The sequence below is a fragment of the Ostrinia furnacalis genome, unplaced genomic scaffold (assembly GCF_004193835.3).
Source record: "Ostrinia furnacalis isolate ACB-3 unplaced genomic scaffold, ASM419383v2 OfSCF7420, whole genome shotgun sequence".
NCBI classification, from domain to species: Eukaryota; Metazoa; Arthropoda; class Insecta; order Lepidoptera; family Crambidae; genus Ostrinia; species Ostrinia furnacalis.
Genome location: NW_021137659.1, coordinates 226661 through 254163, shown reverse-complemented (window position 1 = coordinate 254163; position 27503 = coordinate 226661). Strand labels below are relative to the sequence as shown.

General features: G+C 40.1%; 1 protein-coding gene across 1 annotated transcript in view; it reads right to left on the bottom strand.

Annotated features, from left to right (window-relative positions):
- Positions 1–6419: 6419 nt before the first annotated feature.
- Positions 6420–27503, bottom strand: part of LOC114364449 (A kinase anchor protein rugose) — a 56124-nt gene continuing 35040 nt past the window's right edge. Inside the window, exons 19-32 of the mRNA XM_028320619.1 lie at positions 27111–27261; positions 23002–23090; positions 22196–22363; positions 20194–20304; positions 19370–19478; positions 18184–18287; positions 17282–17489; positions 15880–16115; positions 14992–15131; positions 12878–12972; positions 12378–12465; positions 11804–11948; positions 10456–10597; positions 6420–6577 (exon numbers count right to left, since the gene is read on the bottom strand). Coding sequence (XP_028176420.1) covers positions 6420–6577; positions 10456–10597; positions 11804–11948; positions 12378–12465; positions 12878–12972; positions 14992–15131; positions 15880–16115; positions 17282–17489; positions 18184–18287; positions 19370–19478; positions 20194–20304; positions 22196–22363; positions 23002–23090; positions 27111–27261 — 1944 coding nt within the window. The remainder of the gene's footprint in view (positions 6578–10455; positions 10598–11803; positions 11949–12377; positions 12466–12877; positions 12973–14991; positions 15132–15879; positions 16116–17281; positions 17490–18183; positions 18288–19369; positions 19479–20193; positions 20305–22195; positions 22364–23001; positions 23091–27110; positions 27262–27503) is intronic.

The window sequence follows — 27503 nt, the reverse complement described above, 5'->3', positions numbered from 1 at the left end:
TCATTTGACAGTTCATAACGTACGATAAAGTCAGTTAAACAAAGCGTTTTGACAGAATAATCGTACGTTATGAACTGTCAAATGATAACGATTGCTTTACACAATTCCACCTCTGGATGTTCTTAGTTATTGCCTGTCAAGTAGGTTTTTTATTGCCTATTTTGTAGTACCTACTCGTAAGTATACTTCTTACCTATGAACCCAAATACGACTAAATTTTTACACTGATTATTACCATATTACCAAAACTATGGATGACTTCAATATGCTTTCTTCTATGAAAAAATTCAATACAGTTTCGCTTTAGTATTTGGACCATGACTTGCGCCGTCGCATAAAAAATGGCCGACTGTGTAAGTCGGCCGATCGATGCCTTCATTAGAATTGGGCAGATGGGTAAATATTGATACCTTTTCCGTCGCCACCGGGAGATCGTCAGAGTTACGGTAAAAATATAAATTGTAAACCGCAATCATGAAGTTCACAAAACTCGCCCTTTTTTGCAATTAATGCAAATCGAAATGGAGTTCGATTTTGCCGTAAATGTATTCCGATCGTAGGTTTAAGGAGAAAATACGGTTTTATTTGTCATATTTTATGCTTTTGCAATAAAATTACATAAAAGTTAGGATCGAGTTACTTCACATTTTCTAAACTACTGAACACGCATGCGTGCAAAAAGGGCTCTAAGTTATTCTAGTCGCAAAGAATAATAATACGAGTAAAATACTACGTATACCTACTACAATGTCAATAAACATTTTTTAAATTTTTTTTCACGATGAACTAGATGTTGATGCAAATATTTTTATATTTTTTATTCACTAACCAGTGTAATAATGAATTATAAAAGGCTATATTTAAAAAAACTAAGCGAAGCTAAAAAAATGCTTGTCTTTGGATTGGGTTCACCACAATAGTCCAGCGGCTACAAGTTCGAACATCCGTACTTTGAGTCACTGTCCATTGACGCCAAAAAAATTTAGTAGCTAAAATATATTTTTTCAATTGGATTTTTCCTATTTGTCCTTACCCCTTACCCCTTTAGGTAAACTAGTAGCATTCCAAATCCCAAATAAATACATTGGAGTATTGTACAGAGCGAGTTGAGGAGCCCGGGCGCGGCGGGGCGCCATTGTGCCGCTGTCGGCCGCGGTGCCACACGCGAGCCACTCGCGATAAGAGGTATCGATACTTTGTGGAAAATTTATCGATAGGGCACATGACTTTTTTAAAATATTGATTTATTTATGAATAGAACAGTAGTCCAAATGAAACTATTCAAACAAGTGCAAATCAGGTGCGATTGTGGTCAAATACTTGCCTTGTTATGCATTAAAAAAAAAGTTAAATATTAGAGTTGTAATAGAATAGCCCCAGTTTTATTCTACAACCATAAGAAGTAAAGAGTCGGTTTAATAAAGTAGTTCAGCGGTACCAGTGCGCGTGGTTTAAACTGTCAACCCTGACAACATAGCACTATTATCATTAATAGTAGGTATTGAAAAAGAGAGAGTATTTAATTTTCAATTAGTTTCTGTTCTTATAGCTTTTAGGTAAACTATTAGCCACAATCTAAGCCTTAATACATTTTTTGTAAGAACTTTATAACCTGTATTCTGGCAAATAAACGCTTGTTATCTTATCTTAATTTAACTTCCAATGTGTTGTACAGAGCGACTATGTAAGCTAAATATTTTATTATTTCCTACCTAGATTTTACATACATAAAAATGCAATACATAACAGGATTTTCTAAAAGATGAATCCTAAATTGAAAAAACTTCGATATCTGAATTTTCACATCACTACCGTGGCGCCTGTTAGGCCCGCGCGCCGCGGGGCTGCATTGTTCGTGCACCTAAGTGCCTCATATTCGGTTACCCGCCTATATTACACGCCTATACACAATATCGATATCACTTCACACTCGGTGAACAAACATCCCTAGCGCACTCACAGCTGCGTGCGAGTTTCAACTTTGGTGTTTAGATTATAAGGTCGGATTTTGTTTAAGGTTATGTGGTCAAGTTATGACATAAATATTTGAGTGTAAAATGATATAATTTTCATTTTACTACTCCTTGAATATCCAACAGGTCCAATAAATTATCGAACAAAGATCTCGCGTCGCACCTTATTTGAGGTCCGTTTTGTCATACGATTGTCTCCGCTCGGCCACAATTTATAATATTTGTTTAATAGTTATTATGAAGAGCAAAAAAGGATTTTATTTGTATAGCAATAAAACCGACGATTTACGAGTAGTCTCTAGTCTTTTGTTAAAACGTCGTAAAATTAATAAAGAATTTTCGTAGGCCGACAGTCCTCGGGTTATGACGAATGTTATTAACGACCGTTGTAATTGCAGTATTGTTACGAAATAGAAACAAATCGTTGCGTGTTTTATCGTGCTGCTAATAATTTATGTATTGTTAAAACTTGTTTTGAACAAAAATGCAGTAATTCGCTGACAATACGCAGTCGAATTCTAATAAGATTTTACACATCAGCCGAATAATATCAATCAATATCTGTCACCAGGGCTGATTTTTTTAGTCGCCAGATAACTTTTAGATGAATAAGTTGGCACATTGACAGTTTCAATATGCGGAATAGGTCAAAATGACTACTTTATTCTTCAATAATAAGATATATTCGAAAGTTGAAAAATCAGCTCTTACTATCCTAAACTGTATGCTAGGTCAGCACGCGTATTAAAATTATACTAACTTAAAGACTTAAAAGCCGACATACACTACCATCTTGAGCATTTAAGGATTCACCAAACTGGATGCATTTTGCGGTCTGCGGTCAGGTCAATCTCCTATTGAGGATTCCGGGTGAAGTGTCCACCAAGTAAGGGAGCATTCAAGTATTAGGGGAGAGTTCGGTATATTGTACCGCCGGGTAAATTGTACCACCCTCATATTTCGTAAAGTATTTATTGAATGTCTGTAATTCACGGCCGAATACTGAAACGCCATTTAAATATTTGACGGCTTCTCAAATAGTTAAGCAGCTCCTAAACTTACATTTCGCATACTCAAAACAATATCTGAGCAGTTCTCAATTTTTAAGCACCTCTCAAAGTAAGTTGCACTCAAACGCCACTTAAATGAATTTTCGAATACTGAAACGCCATTCAACGCTAAGCATTACTCAAACAACTGTCAAATCGTCTTGAGCAGCCGTTAAATTTGAGAGTGCTTGCGCGGTATCTTAAATCCTATTCTTATACCTAAATCGACCTAAATAGTGGTAAATAATGTCTGTGTCATCGTTATCATTTCTTTCGAGCCTCGAGGAAATACCTAGATCTAATCGCAGGAACGCAATAAGGCTGAACGCTATTGAAAAATATTATTATAATGATATGCAATTCCGAGCGAGGTTCCGCGTCTCAAAAGAAACGGTGTTGTTTCTGGATTCATAATTTGGAAGCTCTTTGAAACCCCTCACCAAACGCCATACAACCAGTGGACCAAATACTTATTATAACCCTACGGTTCTACGCAACGGGAAGTTATGAACGTGTGTACTAGGTGATATCTTCCACATCGAACAGCCAACTGTGCATCGTATAGAGCACAAAGTAACAACCAAAATAGCTGCTATGAAATCGCTTTACATAAACATGCCTACTTCTGAGGAATAATAATATGGGGACATCGCAGCATTTATAGGTGTACCAGAATCTCATGGCAAACAAAAATATTGGAAAAGTGTGTTTTTCATATGGCCATTGTCTATGGCTTTATTGTCACCTGTCAAAGTAAATCAAGAGATCTGTCAGCCGCTGCAGAAATTTTGTAATCTCTTCATGCCTATTTGTTATTTTTGTGAAAAAGACGAAAAAACTCAAGCAAGTCAGATTGTTTTCAAAGTGTATTGTAAAATAAGGCATAACTCAAAGTCAATCTTTGATTTTAAAGCGCGTCGTTGAGTTGACAGTAAGTTGGAGTGAAATGTTTTGATACTTACCTACATTTAGTTTATTACCTAACTGCGTCAGAAGGAGGGTTATGTTTATTTTTATATTATTCTTACCTAAAAGCATTATCGGGGTTTTCAGGTGTATTTCATGCATTGGTGCAGAGGAATGGTGAAAATGTTATGACCATGTAAAGAAAATTGAAAAAGATTTCATCAAGCAAGTTTGAGTAATTGAAATGCTGAAAAAGCGATTTATATTATATTAATACCTCTTTAACTTGATCATCTATTTGAAGAACAAGAAATGCAAGTGGAATTCTTAGAATCGTTTTCTAGTTCTGAATGAAGTGATAAGTTATAAGTATGATACTTAATAAAATAATTTACAGTAATATACGGTTTACTTATTTTTCAAGACATGTTCCTATGTTAAAAACCCGATGTAAAACAACATTCTTCATACACATACCTAAAATGTATAGGTAGGCATTCGTACTTCATGTTCATTAATATTAGTCATAAATAAAAATTTAACAGTATCAAGATCGTTTAATCCAATTTCCCCAGTATTGCACTCAACAAAGTTTATTTTCCCCATTTGCCATGAGATTCTGGTACACCTATACATATAAAATACTTTTATTATTTCATTTTTTAATCCTCAAGTGTCCGTTACAATCTAATTAATATTTAAGTATTCAAAAAGTAAGAGATTAATTTTGATACTTTACTGCTGTGCCCAGGAATCTAAGGCGGTTTCTGACAATGTCCTTTGCGGCATAAACGGCTGTATCTTTTGATTGCGTTGGCTTAGAAGTTTGATTTTTTCACAGCTTCAAGGGACAGTAGACCTGAGTAATTGATATAAATTTCAGCTTCATACCTCCACGCGTTCCTGAGAAAAAGGGTCTTGACAGACGGACGGACAGACGGACAACAAAGTGATCCTATAAGGGTTCCGTTTTTTCCTTTTGAGGTACGGAACCCTAAAAATAACATAAAGAACAATAACACTGTTCTTTGTGGTGCTGACCACTTAAAGAGACTCGTGTATACTAAGCCTAACCGCACACTACTAACTTTTTGTTGGCCGATGTTAGGACGGGCTGTTAATAAGTATGGACGGACATGTATGAAAGTTCAACTTTCCCGATTCAAAGAATCGGGCCCAACCATAGAGATATAGAGAGATGCCAACTAATGCACTGAGTTCCAAACTCAGTGTCGCATTAGAAATTCAAACACACAGAAATCAAAATTCTCATTATCCACTGCGGTATTAGTACTCAACGTTCGAATAATCTTTAGTGCTACGCAAGCAATGTAAACTGTTTACTAATTTATGACGTCGCTGCTGTCATCATTGCGGTCACGAGCAATGTGTTCTGTTTTTGGGCATATTGCTGCGACACCGGCCCCACCCTCTTTAGTTTGTGTGATCTGTGTGGGCCCAACTATAGGCCGACTAAAAAGTCTGTAGTCTAAATGGACAAGTTTCCAATTTTTTTCTTTTAATATGAATCTTGAAAATATAAGTAACTTATAATAATTGTGAAAGAATAATGAAAATATCTCTACAAATACAAAAGTTACAGGGCCCTAAAGTTGGGCATAACAAATATTCGCGCCATTTTGATCGGTCTAGTCACAAGTCACTCAAGATTCTTTCTTAGTAAAATTGTGTAACCTTTTTTGACATATCCAAGACCTGACCATATTTAAAAAGAAAAAGAAGATTTTGACATTCTAGTGTCATTCTCGACAGTGCGTTAGGGGTGGTAAGAATTGTGATGGAAACTTGAACAGATGGCCAGACGTCACGGCACCGCCTATGTTTAAGTTCCACGCGAAAATATGGAGGTAATTTAAATAATTAATTTCTCAGCCACTTCTTGATGGATTTCAAAAATAACTTCACCTTTTTAGTTTTGGTCTATATTATAATCCCATTCAGTGAAATCTAATGTTTTCAACATCACGAAACTTCTCAATTATACCAGGCCTGTTCATCTCCGCGAGTTTACATCGAAAACAAAACACGCACGATGGCCCACCTACAGGATTCTATTCGACAAGGCCTCACATACGAGCGAACATTGAAGAAAATAAAGAAAATGGTGTACTAAATACTGTGCAGTATTTAACTGCCTAAATAATAATAAAAACACAGAATGTACTTTTTTAAGTTGCCTCAAGACACTGAGAGGTAAATAAGTAGTTAATATTATTCATGATAATTCATGCTAAATCATGTATTTCCTCCGCCATTTTCCGCAGTTTGGCACCTCACGTCACATCATTTTACCGAAGTCAGCCCTATAGCTTAGGCGCAGTGCCGATCACTGACGTTTGTCAACAAAATGGTGCTTGACTCTTGAGTCAAGCTAAATTACACCATATTGTTAATGACATTGAGCATACATTTTTTTAAATACCTTCGCGAAGTAAAACTTCTGTACGTAGTACTTATTGTTATTCTGTGATTAAACTCTAAAGGCACGTACCTCAGGGTCAATCTTCTTGTACTCGGGGTCGTCGTCGTCGACCTCGAAGTAAAGCTCCGTGGAGGTCAGCGACACCGTGCCCGGCGCCACCAGCCCTGGGGCCACCAGCCGCGCCTTCGTACTGATGTTCACTGGACCTGGGGGAAGGTGGGTAGGATAAATATGGTACATCTATATCTATAAAAGCGAGAGGTCACTGATTTACTGACTCACTCATCACGAAATCTCAGAAACTACAAGTGCTAGAAGTCTCCAATTTTGCATGGGGGTTCCTTTTAGAACGTAGATGCTCAGTAAGAACGGATTATACGAAACTCCGGGGGAAAAACGGGATCCACGCGTACGAAGTCGCGAACGGCCGCTAGTACATTATAACTGCTAGTCATTTACGACGTTACAGTTTCGATAGGGTGTAGTGCAGTATAAATGTCCTCTTTACAAAACACAGATACATGGAAGAAATACAAATTTGACACGAAGCTATAAACAGGGAAAGAACAAATCATCACTATTATTACTATAGCAGTCCACTACAAAGAGGTACCAAAATGTAAGAACCGTAGTTCAACGCCTGATTTTTTTTACAATGCAATGTTTCTTAAGTTAGAAATATTGCATGCGAGATTTATGTAGGAGTTTCTTCTTCAAGTTAAACACACTGTTGCTCCACAGCTTATGTCCTGCTGTGAACTGTACTTGGTTATAATGATATAATATGGATTATTTTGATCAGCCGGGTATCAATACTGCTGCGCTCCATATTAGATCATGAGCAAATAATGCCTTGTGCAATCCGAGCATATTATGGTAGACCATTCGATGTGGACCCAGCTATTGAGCAGGTGTCGTGTCGTGTCGTGTCTCTCTCTCACATGTAAGGTCCGCATCAATGTATCTGTCATCTAACAGTACTTCAGCAACATTGAATGAGTTCTAATACAGCCGGCATGGTCAGTTAACAAAATAAGCTTGAGTAATGTCATGAAAAAGAGTTGTATTTCTTACCGGTAAGGTCCGCATCAATATCTCTATCATCTAACAGTACTTCAGCATCGTTGAATGAGCTCTGCGGCAGCTGGCATGGTCAGTTAATTAAATAAGAAGACGATATTAATGTGAATGTAAGTTGTATTGCTTACCAGTAAGGTCCGCGTCAATGTCTCTGTCGTCTAACAGTAGTTTGGCGTCGTCAATGAGTTCTGCGGCGGCCGGCGTGGCCAACTAACTGAATAAGCTTGAGTAATGCAGGTTGGCCGTAGTAAGGACAATCTGGTCAGGTGGGGATTCTTGGATGGCTTAAACATGGAGTGCAGGTGCGGTTTTGTTCCCCAGTCGATGAAGCACCTGATGTCGTGCCCTGAGTGCCAAAACAACTGCACTCAGGAGGATTTGATGAGTGCTGCTGACAACGCCACTCTTGTGGCGGAGTTTCGGGCTGGTGTAGGTTTGTTGTCGACACGAAAAAAGAAGAAGATGTCGTGAATGTAAGTTGTATTGCTTACCAGTAAGGTCCGCGTCAATGTCTCTGTCGTCTAACAGTAGTTCGGCGTCGTCAGTGAGTTTTACTACAGCCGGCATGGTTAGCTAACTGAAGAACATTGAGTAGTTTCGTAAGTAAAAGTTGTATTTCTTACCAGTAAGGTCCACATCAATGTCTCTGTCGTCTAACAGCAGTTCGGCGTCTTCAATGAGTTTTACTACAGCCGGCATGATCAGTTAACTGAATAAGCTTGAGTAAAGCAGGTCGGCCGTAGTAAGGACAATCTGGTCAGGTGGGGATTCTTGGATGGCTTAAACATGGAGTGCAGGTGCGGTTTTGTTCCCCAGTCGATGAAACATCTGATGTCGTGCCCTGAGTGCCCAAGCAACTGCATTTGATGAGTGCTGCTGACAACGCCACTCTTGTGGCGGAGTTTTGGGCTGATGTAGGTTTATTGTCGACACGAAAAAAAGAAAGAGATGTCGTGAATAAGAGTTTTATTTCTTACCAGTAAGGTCCGCGTCAATGTCTCTGTCGTCTAACAGTAGTTCGGCGTCGTCAGTGAGTTTTACTACAGCCGGCATGATCAGTTAACTGAATAAGCTTGAGTAATGCAGGTTGGCCGTAGTAAGGACAATCTGGTCAGGTGGGGATTCTTGGATGGCTTAAACATGGAGTGCAGGTGCGGTTTTGTTCCCCAGTCGATGAAGCACCTGATGTCATGCCCTGAGTGCCCAAGCAACTGCACTCAGGAGGATTTCATGAGTGCTGCTGACAACGCCACTCTTGTGACGGAGTTTTGGGCTGGTGTAGGTTTGTTGTCGACACGAAAAAAAGAAGAAGATGTCGTGAATAAGAGTTGTATTGCTTACCAGTTAGGTCTGCATCAATGTCTCTGTCATCTAACAGTACTTCAGCATCGTTGAACGAGCTCTGCGGCAGCTGGCATGGTCAGTTAACTAAATAAGATTGAGTAATATCGTGAATGTAAGTTGTATTGCTTACCGGTAAGGTCGGCAACAATGACTCTGTCGTCTAACAGCAGTTCGGCGTCTTCAATGAGTTTTACTACAGCCGGCATGATCAGTTAACTGAATAAGCTTGAGTAATGCAGGTTGGCCGTAGTAAGGACAATCTGGTCAGGTGGGGATTCTTGGATGGCTTAAACATGGAGTGCAGGTGCGGTTTTGTTCCCCAGTCGATGAAGCCCCTGATGTCGTGCCCTGAGTGCCAAAACAACTGCACTCAGGAGGATTTGATTAGTGCTGCTGACAACGCCACTCTTGTGGCGGAGTTTCGGGCTGATGTAGGTTTGTTGTCGACACGAAAAAAGAAGAAGATGTCGTGAATAAGAGTTGTATTGCTTACCAGTGAGGTCCGCATCAATGTCTCTGTCGTCTAACAGTATCGGCGTCGTCAGTGAGTTTTACTACAGCCGGCATGGCCAGCTAACTGAATAAGCTTGAGTAATGCAGGTTGGCCGTAGTAAGGACAATCTGGTCAGGTGGGGATTCTTGGATGGCTTAAACATGGAGTGCAGGTGCGGTTTTGTTCCCCAGTCGATGAAGCACCTGATTTCGTGCCCTGAGTGCCCAAGCAACTGCACTCAGGAGGATTTCATGAGTGCTGCTGACAACGCCACTCTTGTGACGGAGTTTTGGGCTGGTGTAGGTTTGTTGTCGACACGAAAAAAAGAAGAAGATGTCGTGAATAAGAGTTGTATTGCTTACCAGTTAGGTCCGCATTAATGTCTCTGTCGTCTAACAGTAGTTCGGCGTCGTCAATCACTTCTACGATAGCCGGCATGGCCAGCTAACTGAATAAGCTTGAGTAATGTCGTGAATAAGAGTTTTATTTCTTACCAGTAAGGTCCGCGTCAATGTCTCTGCGAATAAGCTTGAGTATAGCAGGTTGGCCGTAGTAAGGACAATCTGGTCAGGTGGGGATTCTTGGATGGCTTAAACATTGGAGTGCAGGTGCAGTTTTGTTCCCCAGTCGATGAAGCACTTGATTTCGTGCCCTGCGTGCCCAAGCAACTGCACTCAGGAGGATTTAATGAGTGCTACTGACAACGCCACTCTTGTGGCGGAGTTTTGGGCTGACACTGTGTAGGTTTGTTGTCGACACGAAAAAAAGAAGAAGATGTCGTGAATAAGAGTTGTATTGCTTACCAGTAAGGTCCGCGTCAATGTCTCTGTCGTCTAACAGTAGTTCGGCGTCGTCAATGAGTTCTACTACAGCCGGCATGGTCAGTTAACAAAATAAGCTTGAGTAATGTTGTGAATGTAAGTTGTATTGCTTACCAGTAAGGTCCGCATCAATGTCTCTGCCATCTAACAGTACTTCAGCATCGTTGAATGAGCTCTACGGCAGCTGGCATTGTCAGTTGACTAAATAAGCTTGAGTAATGTCGTGAATAATGTAATACCCTGTCAGGGTTCATTTGAGGATGTATACGTATGTATTAGCTTAAGACCTTCTCATCAAATGAAGCAATGAAGTATTATGAATTATTATGAATGAATTATTTCTTACCAGTAAGGTCCGCGTCAATGTCTCTGTCGTCTAACAGTAGTTCGGCGTCGTCAATGAGTTCTGCGGCGGCCGGCGTGGCCAGCTGTGCACCGCGCGCTCCTCCACCGCCCGCGCAGATTCGAGCGTGTAACTCTTCTGTGGCCTGGCGAAAAAATACAAACAGGTCAGTCATCAGTGCCATCTAACTAATAAACAAACGAGTAAAAAAATATAACAATATAGTTCCAAAATACTGAACTGTCCTATGCATGACATTGACAGTGGGGCGCCACCGTCAATACCGGATCGCTAGTTCCGATTTTTACCATGTTGGAAACCATATAGTTGAACGATGGTAGCGCCCCTCTGTCATTGAGTTTGGTGGGACAGTTCAGCGTGGGACATCTATATGTTAATCTTTAAAGAATATAAAATAGTCAAATTGTCAGAAAAAATGCGGAGCAAAGCAGCTCGGGTTTTTTATTTATACATTGTCACTTTGCTCCATGTGTAAAGCGATTTCAAAATTGAATCTGAAACGAATATTACACAACGAGGAACCTCTTGGTTATCGCCTCACCCGACAAAATGATAATCAGACCGAAGGAGATGATCGACAAAGTGATAATCAGATCGAAGGACATGTGTCGGGTCGGGTGGACTCATTTTTCTATAGAATTTGACAGCGGCGGCGGGGCTCGAAGCAGAGCTGTGGGTCTAGACAAAGTGCAAATTATAATCGCAAACCAGTCGAAAAGTGGTCGAAAAGCCCCTTTTTTGTATAGAGTTTTGACGGATTCGATTTTCGATTCGATCAAAAAGTGCGTTTTGTCTAGGGGGGCTGTGCGGAGTTTCATAGACAGCAATAGACTGACGCTGACAGCTGCGCACAGCTTACAGATCTCCTCTCGTCTCCGCTACACTTCGTCTTGGTGGAAACCGGGCTTTAGACCAAATGTAGTCTTAGGCAGGGTATTCCTGTTTTTATTTTATTATTATACCTGCTATGTAGCACGTAACGTAGCATGTAACGTGGCCAACCTTCAAGTGAGTACGGCTCGTCCACGGTCATCGCGTATCTGGCTGCGAGCTCCAAATTCAAATTCAAATTCAAATTATTTATTGCATGTGACATGGGTAAGGGTTGACAAGAACATAATATTGTACATGTGATTGCTCTTGGATCCTACTGCGAGCCGCCTTTGTGCTCGCAGTGATACCGCCAGTCGGCGGGTCGCTGCGATCTCCCTGCGAACCACGCGCGAGCAGCTCGCAGCGGGCTCGTGCCTATGTACTCACTTGATACAGTATCTGATACATTACATGGTAAACGTCTAGATGAGTACCCTGCTTTAGATTAGGAATATACCTGTAGTATGGCGTCGTGGTGCGGCGGCGGCGGCGGCGCGGCGGGCGCGGCGGCGTGGCGGCGCGCGCGCGCGTCGGGCACGAGGCGGCGGCGGCGGCGCGCGTCGTCCTCCCACGAGTCCAGCTTCCAGAACTGGCTCGTGTTGCTGAAAGAATAGAACACAATCAATACATCTGTCCCTCTATGACTTTATCTACTGACTAGCTTTCCGCCCGCGGCTTCGCCCGCGTGGAATTTTGTCTGTCACAGAAAAACTTTATCGCGCGCGTCCCTGTTTCAAAAACCGGGATAAAAACTATCCTATGTTCTTTCCCGGGACCAAACTATCTCTATGCCAAATTTCATCAAAATCGGTTGCGAGGTTTAAGCGGGAAAGCGTAACAGACAGACAGACAGACAGAGTTACTTTCGCATTTATAATATTAATAATTGGGATTCACTTCTTTGCAGGACCCAAAGTAACGTATCTTTCCCCCAAGACCAAACACCAACAGGACCTTCACTGGTTGGATTTTTATTATTTATTTATTTATTAGGTACACCAACAAAGTCACATACACAATACAGCTCATACATTTCAACATTATTGGCGGTTAATCTGTAGATCTTGGCAACTGAGAACAAGAGGCAGGGATAGTGCACTGGTCTCTCTTTATTTGGCTCTATAACAATTTAAGCGTGCAAACTTATAGGTACACGAATTAAATGGGTGAATTATAAATTACATTGAATGGACGTATGGCTGGAATTATAACGTCCACTGACCCAAGATGTAGAGAGACTAATACCTTTCTTTTCCACCACTACAGCTCCTCTAGGTTCTGGCTTTTATAAAATCCAGCCAGTGAAGCCATAGAAGTAGAGGTAAAAATGANCGCCAGTCGGCGGGTCGCTGCGATCTCCCTGCGAACCACGCGCGAGCAGCTCGCAGCGGGCTCGTGCCTATGTACTCACTTGATACAGTATCTGATACATTACATGGTAAACGTCTAGATGAGTACCCTGCTTTAGATTAGGAATATACCTGTAGTATGGCGTCGTGGTGCGGCGGCGGCGGCGGCGCGGCGGGCGCGGCGGCGTGGCGGCGCGCGCGCGCGTCGGGCACGAGGCGGCGGCGGCGGCGCGCGTCGTCCTCCCACGAGTCCAGCTTCCAGAACTGGCTCGTGTTGCTGAAAGAATAGAACACAATCAATACATCTGTCCCTCTATGACTTTATCTACTGACTAGCTTTCCGCCCGCGGCTTCGCCCGCGTGGAATTTTGTCTGTCACAGAAAAACTTTATCGCGCGCGTCCCTGTTTCAAAAACCGGGATAAAAACTATCCTATGTTCTTTCCCGGGACCAAACTATCTCTATGCCAAATTTCATCAAAATCGGTTGCGAGGTTTAAGCGGGAAAGCGTAACAGACAGACAGACAGACAGAGTTACTTTCGCATTTATAATATTAATAATTGGGATTCACTTCTTTGCAGGACCCAAAGTAACGTATCTTTCCCCCAAGACCAAACACCAACAGGACCTTCACTGGTTGGATTTTTATTATTTATTTATTTATTAGGTACACCAACAAAGTCACATACACAATACAGCTCATACATTTCAACATTATTGGCGGTTAATCTGTAGATCTTGGCAACTGAGAACAAGAGGCAGGGATAGTGCACTGGTCTCTCTTTATTTGGCTCTATAACAATTTAAGCGTGCAAACTTATAGGTACACGAATTAAATGGGTGAATTATAAATTACATTGAATGGACGTATGGCTGGAATTATAACGTCCACTGACCCAAGATGTAGAGAGACTAATACCTTTCTTTTCCACCACTACAGCTCCTCTAGGTTCTGGCTTTTATAAAATCCAGCCAGTGAAGCCATAGAAGTAGAGGTAAAAATGATACTAAGATGTGTAAAATAATTTAGTAAAGGTCTGTTTGCAGGTAATAAATAACTTTAATACATGTCGCAGCTTGTCCAATAGTCTAGCGGCGGCGGTGGTGTCACACCGACGCGCAACAACTAGCTATGAGGCGCTCGTCTTTGTCCAAAAGTGGAAATATCCGGCTAGGATGATGACGTCCACATACCCAGGGTGTGTGGCCGCATGTCGCAGCTTGTCCAACAGTCTTGCAGCGGCGGCGATAAAGCACTCGTCTTTGTCCAGCAAAAGAAATCTTTCGATTGAAAGAAAGTCTTCTTACCCAGGGTGTGTGGCCGCATGTCGCAGCTTGTCCAACAGTCTTGCAGCGGCGGCGATAAAGCACTCGTCTTTGTCCAGCAAAAGAAATCTTTCGATTGAAAGAAAGTCTTCTTACCCAGGGTGTGTGGCCGCATGTCGCAGCTTGTCCAACAGTCTTGCAGCGGCGGCGATAAAGCACTCGTCTTTGTCCAGCAAAAGAAATCTTTCGATTGAAAGAAAGTCTTCTTACCCAGGGTGTGTGGCCGCATGTCGCAGCTTGTCCAACAGTCTTGCAGCGGCGGCGATAAAGCACTCGTCTTTGTCCAGCAAAAGAAATCTTTCGATTGAAAGAAAGTCTTCTTACCCAGGGTGTGTGGCCGCATGTCGCAGCTTGTCCAACAGTCTTGCAGCGGCGGCGATAAAGCACTCGTCTTTGTCCAGCAAAAGAAATCTTTCGATTGAAAGAAAGTCTTCTTACCCAGGGTGTGTGGCCGCATGTCGCAGCTTGTCCAACAGTCTTGCAGCGGCGGCGATAAAGCACTCGTCTTTGTCCAGCAAAAGAAATCTTTCGATTGAAAGAAAGTCTTCTTACCCAGGGTGTGTGGCCGCATGTCGCAGCTTGTCCAACAGTCTTGCAGCGGCGGCGATAAAGCACTCGTCTTTGTCCAGCAAAAGAAATCTTTCGATTGAAAGAAAGTCTTCTTACCCAGGGTGTGTGGCCGCATGTCGCAGCTTGTCCAACAGTCTTGCAGCGGCGGCGATAAAGCACTCGTCTTTGTCCAGCAAAAGAAATCTTTCGATTGAAAGAAAGTCTTCTTACCCAGGGTGTGTGGCCGCATGTCGCAGCTTGTCCAACAGTCTGGCAGCGGTGGCGGTGTCGCGGCGGCGATTAGTCGTTCACACGTTCACATATCATTATCTAGCAATAAATAATACCTTTCGACGACCCACGACGTTCCGTGACTTGACCAATAGTGGTCATCTATTAACTCTGAAGAAATATATTTACCCAGGGTGTGTGGCGGCATGTCGCAGCTTGTCCAACAGTCTTGCAGCGGCGGCAGTATCTCGACGTCGCGCAGCAGCGATTAGTCGTTCACACGTTCGCTCCTCCTCCGCTCGCTCGGCACTCGTGGTTGCGCATAAGCACTGCAGGTGAAAGAAAATTGGTACTGAATGTGCTCAAGAGATGGCGCTACATGGAAAAAGTTCAACCAAACAAGGTGTAAAATAAGTTCACTGTTTGTGCTCAAGAGATGGCGCTATATGGAAAAAGTTAAACCAAACAAGGTGTAAAATAAGTTCACTGTTTGTGCTCAAGAGATGGCGTTGTATACAAAAACTTTTACCAAACAAACTGTAAACTGTAAAATTAGTTCACTGTTTATTGTGCTCAAATAATGAAGATGATGATACTAGACTGTTGCTGTTCATAAAATAGGTAGTGTCCTAACTTGGCCTAAATTTTATAGTGGTCTTGTCATACCACGTGAACAAAAAGCACAATAGATACTGACAATATTTATGAAAAAATCTGTCGAAATGTAAAAATATAGAGATTTTAAATGCAATACAACATTTGTGATGCATTTATTACTTTGATTTAAAACTTTTCCACAGATTACTTGACACGAATAAACACGGCTTGATAGATAATGGTAGTTTTTAACGACATGTAGCGCCCTCTGCATCAGTTTTGTTATACATGGTGTTTGGCGGAAGGTTAGACAAACTTCGTGGGTGTATAGGTAAGGTCATTTTATGAATACAAGTTCGCCCATTTGACCCTAAGTGAGTAACCCTCCGCCAAACACCCTGTATTCCTTATTTCCTCACAAATAGTAACTTAGCCAAAAATAGTCTATTCCAATAAACATTCTACCATCAGAAAACTAACCTCAAAATCGGCATGTTTCAACACATCATCAGCTCTCATCCTGTTCAATATAAACTCGGCCTCATTGGCCACCCTGACGATGTGGTCGCGCATAGCGTGCGACAGCAGCCGCCCCTCGTTGATGAGCTCGATGAAGGCCAGCCCCGCGTGCTTCTGGAGAGAGTTCTGCCACTCCTGGGAGCACAGCAGCATCACCAGTTCTACCACGGAGGTACTGGACTTGAAGGTCTGCAGGCCTGGGGAGCGAGATTGGTACTTGAAGTTTTGGTAGAACAAGTTTGGTTAGTTAGTAGCTGTTGTAAGAAGAGTTGTTAGGGTTTGTTAGAAGCCTATTTTTCACCCTAAAAACTACTAAAGCCTGGTCCGTGAGCACGTAGAATTTTGTCCAATGACCCCAAGCTACCCATCCTTATCGCTCGCGTGTAATTATATTGCTGTCGCGACTGTGCGACGCGCGCCCGCAGTGAGTGTGCGAGCGCGACAGTCATTGGAGGACGGACCAGGCTTTACACCAAGTCAAAACATCTACCAAGCATGTAACTATAACTCTACTAGCAGTGGCTCGTAAATACCTTGAATAATCTCTCTCAACAGAGATCACAAGGAGTCAAAGAGCGTCTCTATTATTAGAGAGATGATTTGAATTCCGCCCTATACACCAAAAGCCCTCTACAATCCCTAAAAGCGTACTTACCTATAACTATAAAAGTATTTACATACAAACAAAATTGATATTATGCTCAGAATATTATTATAGCAATAATAAAAGAATTCTGCGCAACAGTCTCTAGATTACAGTGTCGCCATAAACGAATCCAGCACCAAGAGCCCAAAGCATCTACCATATCTAAAACCGTGTATCTTTACCACCCATCAGGATACCCGTAGATTTTATCTACTCTTAGTGCCATATAGACCATCTCCCAGCAAGATGTCTTCAGTGAACTTTGCAGTGTTGCCACTACAATAAAATAGTCTAAAGCCTGGTCCGTGAGCACGTAGAATCCCGTCCAATGACCCCAAGCTACCCATCCTTATCGCTCGCGCGGAATTATATTGCTGTCGCAACTGTGCGACGCGCGCCCGCAGTGAGTGTGCGAGCGCGATAGCAACATAATTACGCGCGAGCGATAAGGATGGGTAGCTTGGGGTCATTGGACAAAATTCTACGTGCTCACGGACCAGGCTTTACAATAAACGAATCCAGCACCAAGCGCCCAAAGCGTCTACTATATTTAAAACCATCTTATGTTTACCTCCCATCAGGATACCCGTAGATTATATCTACTCTTAGTGCCTTAGAGACCATCTCCCAGTAAGATGTCTTCAGTGAACTTTGCAGTGTTGCCACTACCATAAAATAGTCTAAGCAGAAGCATCTACCATGCTTAAAACCGTATACCTTTACCCTCCATCAACAGTTCCTGTCCATGGCTTCCAACTAAGGTCTTGGACAGGAAGGGGGCGAAGTCCAGCATGATCTCTCTCAGCAGAGGACACACGGGGCCCAGCGCTGTTTCCAACTTGTGCGTGAGAGACGCCTCGCGGGATGCGCCGTCGGCGGTCATGGAAGCGTTCATCGCGCTTAAACCGGCTAGAGTCTCGTTGTCCTGGAAGTTTTGAAGATAAATTTTCAAAATCAAAATATTTTTTATGGACTAATTAAACCAGTACTTGCAAATCATCAAAATTTTGCTCTTAAGAAAAAAAACATGTTTTTTTTCCCTACCAGTGCTTCGAGACAAACATTTGGCAATTACTGAGAAGTGCCGCGACAAACTTAGGGACTTCTTGAGTACGAATCAGGATTTGGGAAGCGTAATACGCCCTCTAGTTAGATGAAATGACGACTTATGAAAAGTCGCTGGCAGAACTGTTTGCGACAAGTCAAATCAATGTAAAATAGATTTTATTGGGGGAGGTCTAGGTCCAGTCCAGTCCAGTAATTGACTGCTATAGACTGATGACAATGTCAAGTATTTTCCGCTGCTTTTTCCCAGCACCAGTCCACATTATCGTCCTTACACAGACGTTTTTTTTTATGCAAAACAAGGCAGGTGGGCTGTAAAAAATGTATGAAAATTTTAGCTTTTGAACGTTTCCCGCTAAATGGCGCTGTACAATCTGTCATACATTAAATGTCATTTTTTGACACGCTTACTAGTAGGGCGCGTTTGATGAAAACTCACACTCAGCCCTAGGTATTTGACCGCAATCGTAACTGGTGTTAAGTAAGATGCAGTCTAGGATGGTACATATCTGCCCTTATTTTTTAATAAAGGGATAAAAGAACAAATAACTTACAGGGTGTAGATGCCTCTGTGCAGCTTGTAGGTTCCTATTCTGATGCCTCTGTTGCAGGTGGTGGTGCGACTCAGAGTTCCTCATGTGGATTTGTTTGTCTATATCTGAAATTGATAATTTTGTAGTATCTAGTTTGTAAGACTGAATTTGTAAGAAGAATTTATTAAATTATTTTGTAAAAACAAGAGACGCCGATGACGTGTCTCTCTAAAGCTTGTCGTCGTATCAAAACTAAGGGATCGTAACCGTATCAACTCGAGGTGGTCTGTATTATTTGTACGAAACTCCATACTGGAACGCACACTTATTCGTACCGTAACGTAAACGCCTCGCCTCGCGGTTGCCAACGCGCGAAAGGCGATGACAGCTCGCGAAAGACGATACGGTGTTGATCCCTTTCCGAGTTGAAAAGTCTGCTGTGAACTTTAAACTCTTTCAAAATCAAAAAAAATCTTTATTTGTATAGACTAATTAAATTAGTACTTACAAATCGTCAAATGCTCGTAAGGAGCCTATACATGTCTCATTCTTTTTTTGCCCTACCAGCGCTTCGAGACAAACATTTGTCAAGTGCTGAGAAGAAGCGCCGCAACAAATTCAGTCACCACTGTCTGCCGGTTTCAAGTTACCTTTAATGGTATGTGATGGAATGGGTTTTCAGATTGACTTGCAGCTTGTCTTGTCCAAAAGTAAAATAACTGAAACTATTTACGCCCCTTTATGGGCTAAGATATTAACTTTAAAAAAAAATAAAACCGACTTCAAATGCGTGAACACAAAAAAAAACTAAAAATTGAAAATATTGCGTATAAAAAAGTTCATCCCCAATTTTCCACCCTTGGGGGTGAAATATTTTCTTCAAATTCGCATGAAACCACCAACCACCCTTTTGATAATACCTATTCAACAAAAAAATAATCGTTCAAATTGATTTATAATCGGCGGAGATATTGCGTATAAAAAAGTTCATCCCCAATTTTCCACCCTTGGGGATTGTTTTTTCTATTATTAAATTTAAATGGGACCACCCTTGAGGTATTACCTATACGCAGAAAAAAGATTTGTTCAAATCGGTTAATAATTGGCGGAGTTATCGCGTAACAAACATAGAAAAAAAAAACATACGGGTCGAATTGAGAACCTCCTCCTTTTTTGAAGTCGGTTGAAAACATATAAAACTGCATACCTTCGTGTATATTTCCCTCGTGGTCTCGCGTCCTGCCGGTGATGGTGGCCGGCCCTCTCTCGCCCTCTTCATTCAGGTTCACGTCCGTCCACGATTCGTCGTTGCTGACCTGGAAAGTTACGAGATCAAAGTTAGATATAATTTGATTTCAATTCTTTCTTTCTTTCTATTTTTTTAGGAGACCCTTCGAGGCTACGGAAATAGGAAGCCGATCGAGATATGTTTATCTCGTGAGTTATTCGGAATTCAAACAGCCTGTAACGTTCTTACAGCCATAAGTGAATAAATCTAATCTTCTAGGCAAGATTGCAAAGATCAAAGACCATATCTGGGTCCTTCGGTCAAACGAAGGAACGAACGAAAAAAACTATACTTAGTACAGTTAATTTAAAAACGTCAACATGGTATACTTGGTGTGAAAATCTGTGCAAAACGTGACAGTTGTAATGTCGAAAGGCCATAGCCCCGGTGTTTATTTGTTACATCGCTCCGTGAACGGATTCTATTTTAGATTCGATCAAAAAGTGCTACTGGTTCTACATTAATTCACATTACTTTACTCCATCCTCGCTCTCATCTCAAGACAAAATTAATTAGTGGACTCCGAAAAACCCAAATATTTTACGGAACCCTATTTTATTCCAAAATATAATTATAGCCTATGGTACTCGTGGATAATGTAGCTTTCGAATAGTGAAAGAATTTTTAAAAACGGTCCAGTAGTTTTTGAGCATATTCATTAAAACCAAACAAGCAAAGTTTTCCTCTTTATAATATTAGTGTAGATTAATTTCTAAAATTTATCCTAGTAAATAAATACTGACCGGATGTTTATTGTCGTCCATGGCAATCTCACTGGAAGTCTCAGGATCGTTATTCGTGGTCTCCGTCGAGTTGAGGTGGAAGGAACCCGCGTCTTCTATCGAGTCCACGCTCTGTGGGAACACAGGTTGTGTGTAATAAAGGTTTGGCGTTTATTTGATTGTGTTTAATTGTGAAACCGGATTTAGTCTTTACGAAATATAGTTATTATGAGGTTCTGCGAAAAAGAATGTTTAGAAAATTTACTGGATGCGGGTAGGTACGTAAAACGTGCAAAACCATTTTTTTAATTTTTTGCCTAGCAATTTTTTGAGTTATTTTTTTTATTTTTCAATTAAAAGACGTATAATTTACTAGTATTATATTTAAAATACCTATTTACCAATTTTGAACTAACATAAATAGGTAGGTACACTAGTTTTATAAACAAGTTAAGACATTAAAATGTATCTAATCCGGGGAGACAAAGGGTAGGTCGTGTGTAATGTCTTTATATTTATGCCTTACCTCATAGTAAAAGTAAAGTGATGAAAATAGAAGTGGATCTAAGAGGTACATGCAAACAAAGGTGGGGTGGAAGAAGCAAGCGAAGTCACACGGCATGCATAGTTAATTAAATCTTTATCGTCCACGATATCCTTACCTTTGTCCTTTGGGAGGTACCTACTTAACTAGGAGTTTATGGTATGAGTTTGATTTTTGTGAAATCATAGTAAAGGTTATTGTATTCTAGCTCTTTACAAGTTTATAATACAGTTCTATTTGCAGTGTTAGCTGATGCCCGCGACATTTCCTAAAAAAATTTTCATTAATGTTTAAGTTAAACAGATGCAGGTAAATACATGTGAGGGGGCATGTATCACCCTGAAGAAAAATTTGTCAAAAGTACTGAAATGAATTTACATATCTTTGTCCGACTTGTGAAATCCAAAACAAACTTTTAACTTACTTCTTTCATATAATATTCATATTATTTCATATGATATTTTTAATTCAACATTTTTTTTTGCTTTTTGGGCATGAAAACCTAGCAAACAGAATAACTGTCGTATTAATTATATTAGTATACATAGTGTAGCGTTAGTGATGTGTCGTGCTCCGTGCTTTACTTTTACTTACCTAAGGTCAACCAGTGAGCATAGCCGTAGCATGTTGTATGTCAACCATTAAAACTGTTGTAATCGTGACAAGCTTGTGTATTAACTCCATGTGGACAGTGTTTCTTGGTCTTTGGAAATAAGTTAGGCTATGGTATTTTACAAACGACGGCCAAGACGTAAATGCCAGTAAGTCTCAAAAAATGTTTTTTTGTTCTAAAATGTTAAGTGCCTAATTTATTTCCAAAAACCGGTTAGAATGTTATCACAAAAAGTCAAGTGTCAATAATTACTTGTTTACAAACCAAATTGACCACAGACACCGTAATCCCAGACAATGTTTTCGACCTCGCGGTGGGCTTACAAGAGGAACAACATTCATGTTTAGTACAAGGAAATCCAAACGTTTACAACAAGATATTGCGGGAAATAGTTACTACTAAACCAGGTTAGGTTCGTTGGGGTGAGATCTCTCAATTTATTACACAACAATAGACAAAATTATCATAATTGTCTTTAAATCAATAGATTTTTAAGATAATTTAAATAAATACATAGTTAACAGTGGAAATAAAAATTACCAGTTTAGCACAATTGGTTCTATGTTTCAGTCAAAGTTAATCAAACTAATCTTGATAATATTACATGTCAAGTTAGACAGGTCATAGTATTAATAAAAATAACTCGATGTGATTGGTCTAAATATTATTTAAAAAATTAAAACCATCAATCTATGTTTGATATTGAATCTAGATATGGTAAGCTTCATTCTATTATATGAAGCAGAGCTTACAGAGATCTCACGTCCAACTTCTAAAATGAAACACTGTCAAACTGTAAAGAAACCGTACAGGTCGAAAGGAGGCGCTAATAGATAGACAGACCGAAGCCCCGCGCGCCCACTAACCTTGGCTTTCGTCTGCTTGAGGCGCAGGCTCGACTTGTATAGGGGCTCCTCCTTTTCAGAAGCCGGCGTCACCGCTATCTCGATCTCTTTCGGCTTTTCAGCGCTCGGCTTCAGTTCGTCAGTCGTCGTCTCAATTTTGGCAACAGCCTCTTCCTTCCCACTCGACTCCTTCATAATTTTATTGCAACAGCAAACAGAACCAATCGTAAGAAGCGTTCACATGACATTTGGGACGCACATCGATAAAAAAATACACGGAAAAATCATAGCAAAATAATTGCCGAACACAAAATTGATGGGATGATTCAATTTTGTATTTGGGGCAGGGGTTTGATGACATGCTCTCAATCTACTAAATCGGCTAGAGGTCTATCTGAAGACTAAATTATGGTTCATGACTCTACGCTATGAATGATCTAGTTTAATTTGAATTTTAAGAAGAAGTTACTTCAGCTAAATTTGGAAAAACAAGAAAAACATGCCTTGGAAATAATGCGACTTGTAAAGTTTCGTAATTAAATAAATTAATGAATAACTAAGAAAGTACACGTAGAATGACAAATTGCCTAGAATGTGGCATATTACTGTCATATTTACGTATAACTTGAACGTAAGAGATTTTAAACTAAATATCTATTAAGAATCTATCTAATAAGAATTCAACCTACATCATTTATTTAAATCAATAAAAAATGTTTCTGAATGAAACAAAAATAGGGGATATTTTAGTAAAAAAAACAACATCAGTATACATGCCTTTTCATCCCTAATGCAAACCTATTACATATAAAAAAATTAACACGTACCTTCATTGAGGGCGAGTCCAAATCATTTATCGTGGAATTGTTCTCATCGACGACTATCATGGCGTATTCCACGTCATCCCCATTATGTTCTGATTGGAAAATGCGAAAATAAAAACATGTTAGTTTTTTTGCAAAAAAAATACTTAGGCGGTTTTACAACATTGACGAAGCTTGCCTTAACAAAGCGGGTAGGATTCAAGTTTTCAATTTCAATACTATTCTAGGGCAAGTCTAGTTTTACTATATTTAGCTGATCTTGAACATTTTCAATGTGCTTTTTATTATATTTAATATGATTATTTCAAATCTGTAGGTACTATTATTGATTAGTAAGCACAGTTAAAATGTTCAAAAGGTATCAACTTAATCTACAAAACCACGATCATCCAATTTCAATCAATTAAACTTTTCATGCATGGATCAAATGATATCACACGCTAGAGATGACGCAACTCATAGAAAAACTAAACAAAATCGAAGCGGTGCCTTAGCGGTGCGGAATGGTACCACTGTTTCATCTTTTTATTTACTATTATTATTATAAATATACTCTATCCTTAATTTAATATAACAATAATTATATTTCAAGACAAAACAGGGTTGAACAACATCGACCACATACAACAATATAAAGTATTCGCATCTTTATGATTAAACACACAAGGAATACAATAAAAGCGTGTTGCAAATACTGAAGCTTGATAAAAACTGTGGATTTATTCCGTGTGCGATAATTTCTATGATTTTATGAATAAGTTGCGAATACTTTGACCACTGCTTATTACACAGGTTTTAGTAGTGTTGATTCAGTGGATACTGAAACGTGTGTAAGCAGGATAAAGCCGGAATTATGCTGATTCCCTGAGTGTTAGATAGCTACGAATATTTAAATGTTCATCTTTAAAAATTGAAAATCATACTTATTTTATTTCTAGCAAATAAATGGACGGATACATAAAGTTTATGTAATATTTTCTCATAACCATACCTAGATTTTTTTGTCTTATAAGCATTACGATTATGTCATTGTGTTTATAGGCTTTATTCCGACGGCCATAAAGGTTAAATTTGAAGGCGACCGCCGAAAAAGGAACAGAAAATGGTGAGTCAAAATCTAGTTACATACTTGGCCACACCTTTACACGACCAACGTGATATTAATTAAAATTTTAAGTAATTATCATGTTGATTAGCCTGAACATTACTTGCGCTCGCGCTACCCAACTACCAGGAGATCAGCACGAGGCGGCGGTCGGTCGGTGTTACCTGCGTGAGCGCGGTGGTAACTAGCAATGCGTGTGTGCGAGAGCGTGTTGTTGTTTATATGTTGGCTGCAGTCGAGTTTGCAGTGTGTGTGAGGATGGCGGTGAGCGGGGTGCCCACCAGGCAGGAACTGCGGGTACACGTGGTGAGACCACTGGGGGAACAGCGGCCGGCTCCCGGCTGCGTTGGAGAGAGACGGAGAACAAGGAGCGAGACGGGTGAAAGGGACAGGTAGGGGCACAAACATAGTGGTAAAAAATAGGGAATGAATGGGTAACGGTAAAAAAGGGCGTGGGAAAGCGATGGTAGCGCACGCAGAGAGTACCAGGGCGGCATGAGCGGCGAGGATATGAATGATGCCGTAGCGAGAAATGGAAGACGAGAATCGAAATGTCAAGCGGATGTGACGTAAAGGAGGAAACGAAGCAAATTGTAGCATTTTGAGAATATTTAGATAGAGACAAGGATTTTTATGTACACAAAAGGAATATCACAGATGGGAAATGGTACAAATAATTTATCAGGTAATGAAAAGAAATACAGAAAATGGAACATTAACATACGAACAATACAGTCACAAAGAAAAGTATTTGAACAAATACAATATTAAAAAACAGAAAAAAAACACACAAAAAACACCGAAACGTCACAATTCACAATAAAGGGGATGAGGTAAAGGATAGATTTATAGAGGAATAGAGTGCCAAAGTCAGATCAACGCGTGAGATATTCAATCGTTTGATAGTTATTTTGGTAAATACCAAAATAATAAAAACATCGAACGACCGAAAGTTGTCCAGTGTACAAACGCAGTGCCGCAGTGTAGTAGAATGTTGACGATTTTACCAGTGTCCCAAACCGTGACGCGTATATCAAGCGGCGTGAAAAAGGAGAAACGACACACTTCAGATATACAAGTCTATTAGTAACCTGCAGTGTACCGCCGCCGTCAAATATTTGAACTGGCCGACCAAAATATTTAATTCCAAAAGTGTTCAAAATTGCAAATTAAAAAATCCAAAAAAAATTTTTTGGTTCAAAAAATATTAAAACACTTGACTGCGACTGTACCAGATGATAATGATCGTATCTTTATGATAAATTTTATCGTTATTTTATACACGTAAACCAATATTGGATGGAGTAATAATGTTATAATGTAAGTGCAATGAAGCATTTAAAGAAGCAAAATAAATAATATTATTTACAGATAAATGAAATACTAAAATATCTTATAGCTAGTGATAGAAAGGAAATCAGTTCAGTAGTAAATAGTTTAAATAGTGGAAATTGTAAGATTCTATTAAAATAAAAGTGGATGCGGTATATAAACTGTGCAGTTGCACTACATTGTAAATATGTAAATAAATAAAAATATTACTACAATATTTTTAGGAATAGAGATTTTAGAGTAAACATAAATTAAAAATATTTCGGAATATTAATTAGGTATAAAATAATTGAAGTATAAATAAAATAAATGCACATATTGACTCCTCTCCTTCGTTGTTCTACAAAACATTATTTTTGTCCAGTTAAAAACTAAATCACACGAGCATTATTACAAACACACGATCTATTTGTTAGCTAGTTTAAAAAATAATCACTCGAATGATGATGTGTGTATGTAGGCCCGTAACATACACTTGAAACTCGATTCAATTTCAAGAGTGGTTTAAAATCTGCCTTTCTGATTCATGGGCTATGACATCTTCTGTATTTTTGTATTTTATAATGTGTAAATCATTCAGTTTCCTTTTCTGATCCGTCAAAATACTGAAATACCAGTCACTGGCCTCTAATCCATACTTGAGTTTGAATCGAGCTTCAAGCGTCATTATAGGCATGAAGTTTCATGTATGTTGCAGAATGTTCTATGAAATTCATGCTTTTCGATCTTTTGTGTTAATGATCTTTTGAGTATTCATTATACTTGAAGTTGGTGTTCTACATATTACTATTTAGTTATCGTAGTCTTATTTAAAGTTACCTTTCATGTAACCATTTTGTGACTTATGGACTAACAGAACCTAATGAGGGCCTATTTGCACTCAATACTCAATTCTTTATTGCATCCATAATGTTACAGAGGTGGTATGTATGGTTTTATAAGTCCACTCACTAGTTGGCGCCACTGGTAAATAACAGGATAAAAGTCGCTAGTGGCGCTAACTGGTGAGCGCATTGCAAATACGTCAACGCTGTATAAAATTACACGTTTTATGCATCAAAGTGACGATTAGCATGGAAATGACTTTTAATCACGTGTTCAACGTGCTTGTAATTTTTTATTAGTACCTAAGATAGTGATCCCTGTTTGTTTAGTGATAACGGGCATCGACTAGCACGTAGAATTTTGTCCAATGATCCCAAGCTACCCATCCTTATCGCTCGCACGTAATTATGTTGCTGTCGCGCTCGCACACCCACTGCGGGTGCCAGTAGGGTTACCAACTATACTGTTTTGAACAGTATTATACTGTTTTTCACTAAATTATACTTTTTACTGTTGAACAAAAATAAAGTATACAAAATACTGTTTTCACCTAGCATCACTAGTATCCATAGATATTTTTAAAAGTAAATGCCCAACACCACATTTAAGTACGCGTTGTAGAGCTATACTGTTTGTTTTTTTTTTAATACTGTCTGTTTTCCTTCTCCGACCTCTGATATACTTTATATTTTGAAAGAAAAGTTGGCAACGATAAGGATGGGTAGCTTGGGGTCATTGGACAAAATTCTACGTGCTCACGGACCAGGCTTTATCTTGTTCTTTTTAACCCTCCATAGCCACATGTGTCAATAAGTTTTCGACCTTAAACCAAGTGAATAAGGTACAATACCGTGATGGTCGTGTGCGTGGTGCGGCCTACGCGCGCAGTCTGGCGGCGCGTGCGCCGGCGGCTCGAGGATGTCGCGGTACTTTGACACCATGAGCACGCTGATGAAGTAAACGATCGCTAGAGACAGGAACTGCGCTTGTTTCGTCTCCTCCTGTGAAGGGAGGGTGAATATTTAGAGCATTATAAATGAGAGATGTACAGCACTAACTATACTGAAGCCTAAAATTACTAACACTAGATTAACCTTTGATTGCACCATCTTATAGTTCCAAAATACTGAACTGTCCTATGCATGACATTGACAGTGGGGCGCCACCGTCAATACCGGATCGCTAGTTCCGATTTTTGCCATGTTGGAAACCATATAGTTGAACGATGGTAGCGCCCCCCCTG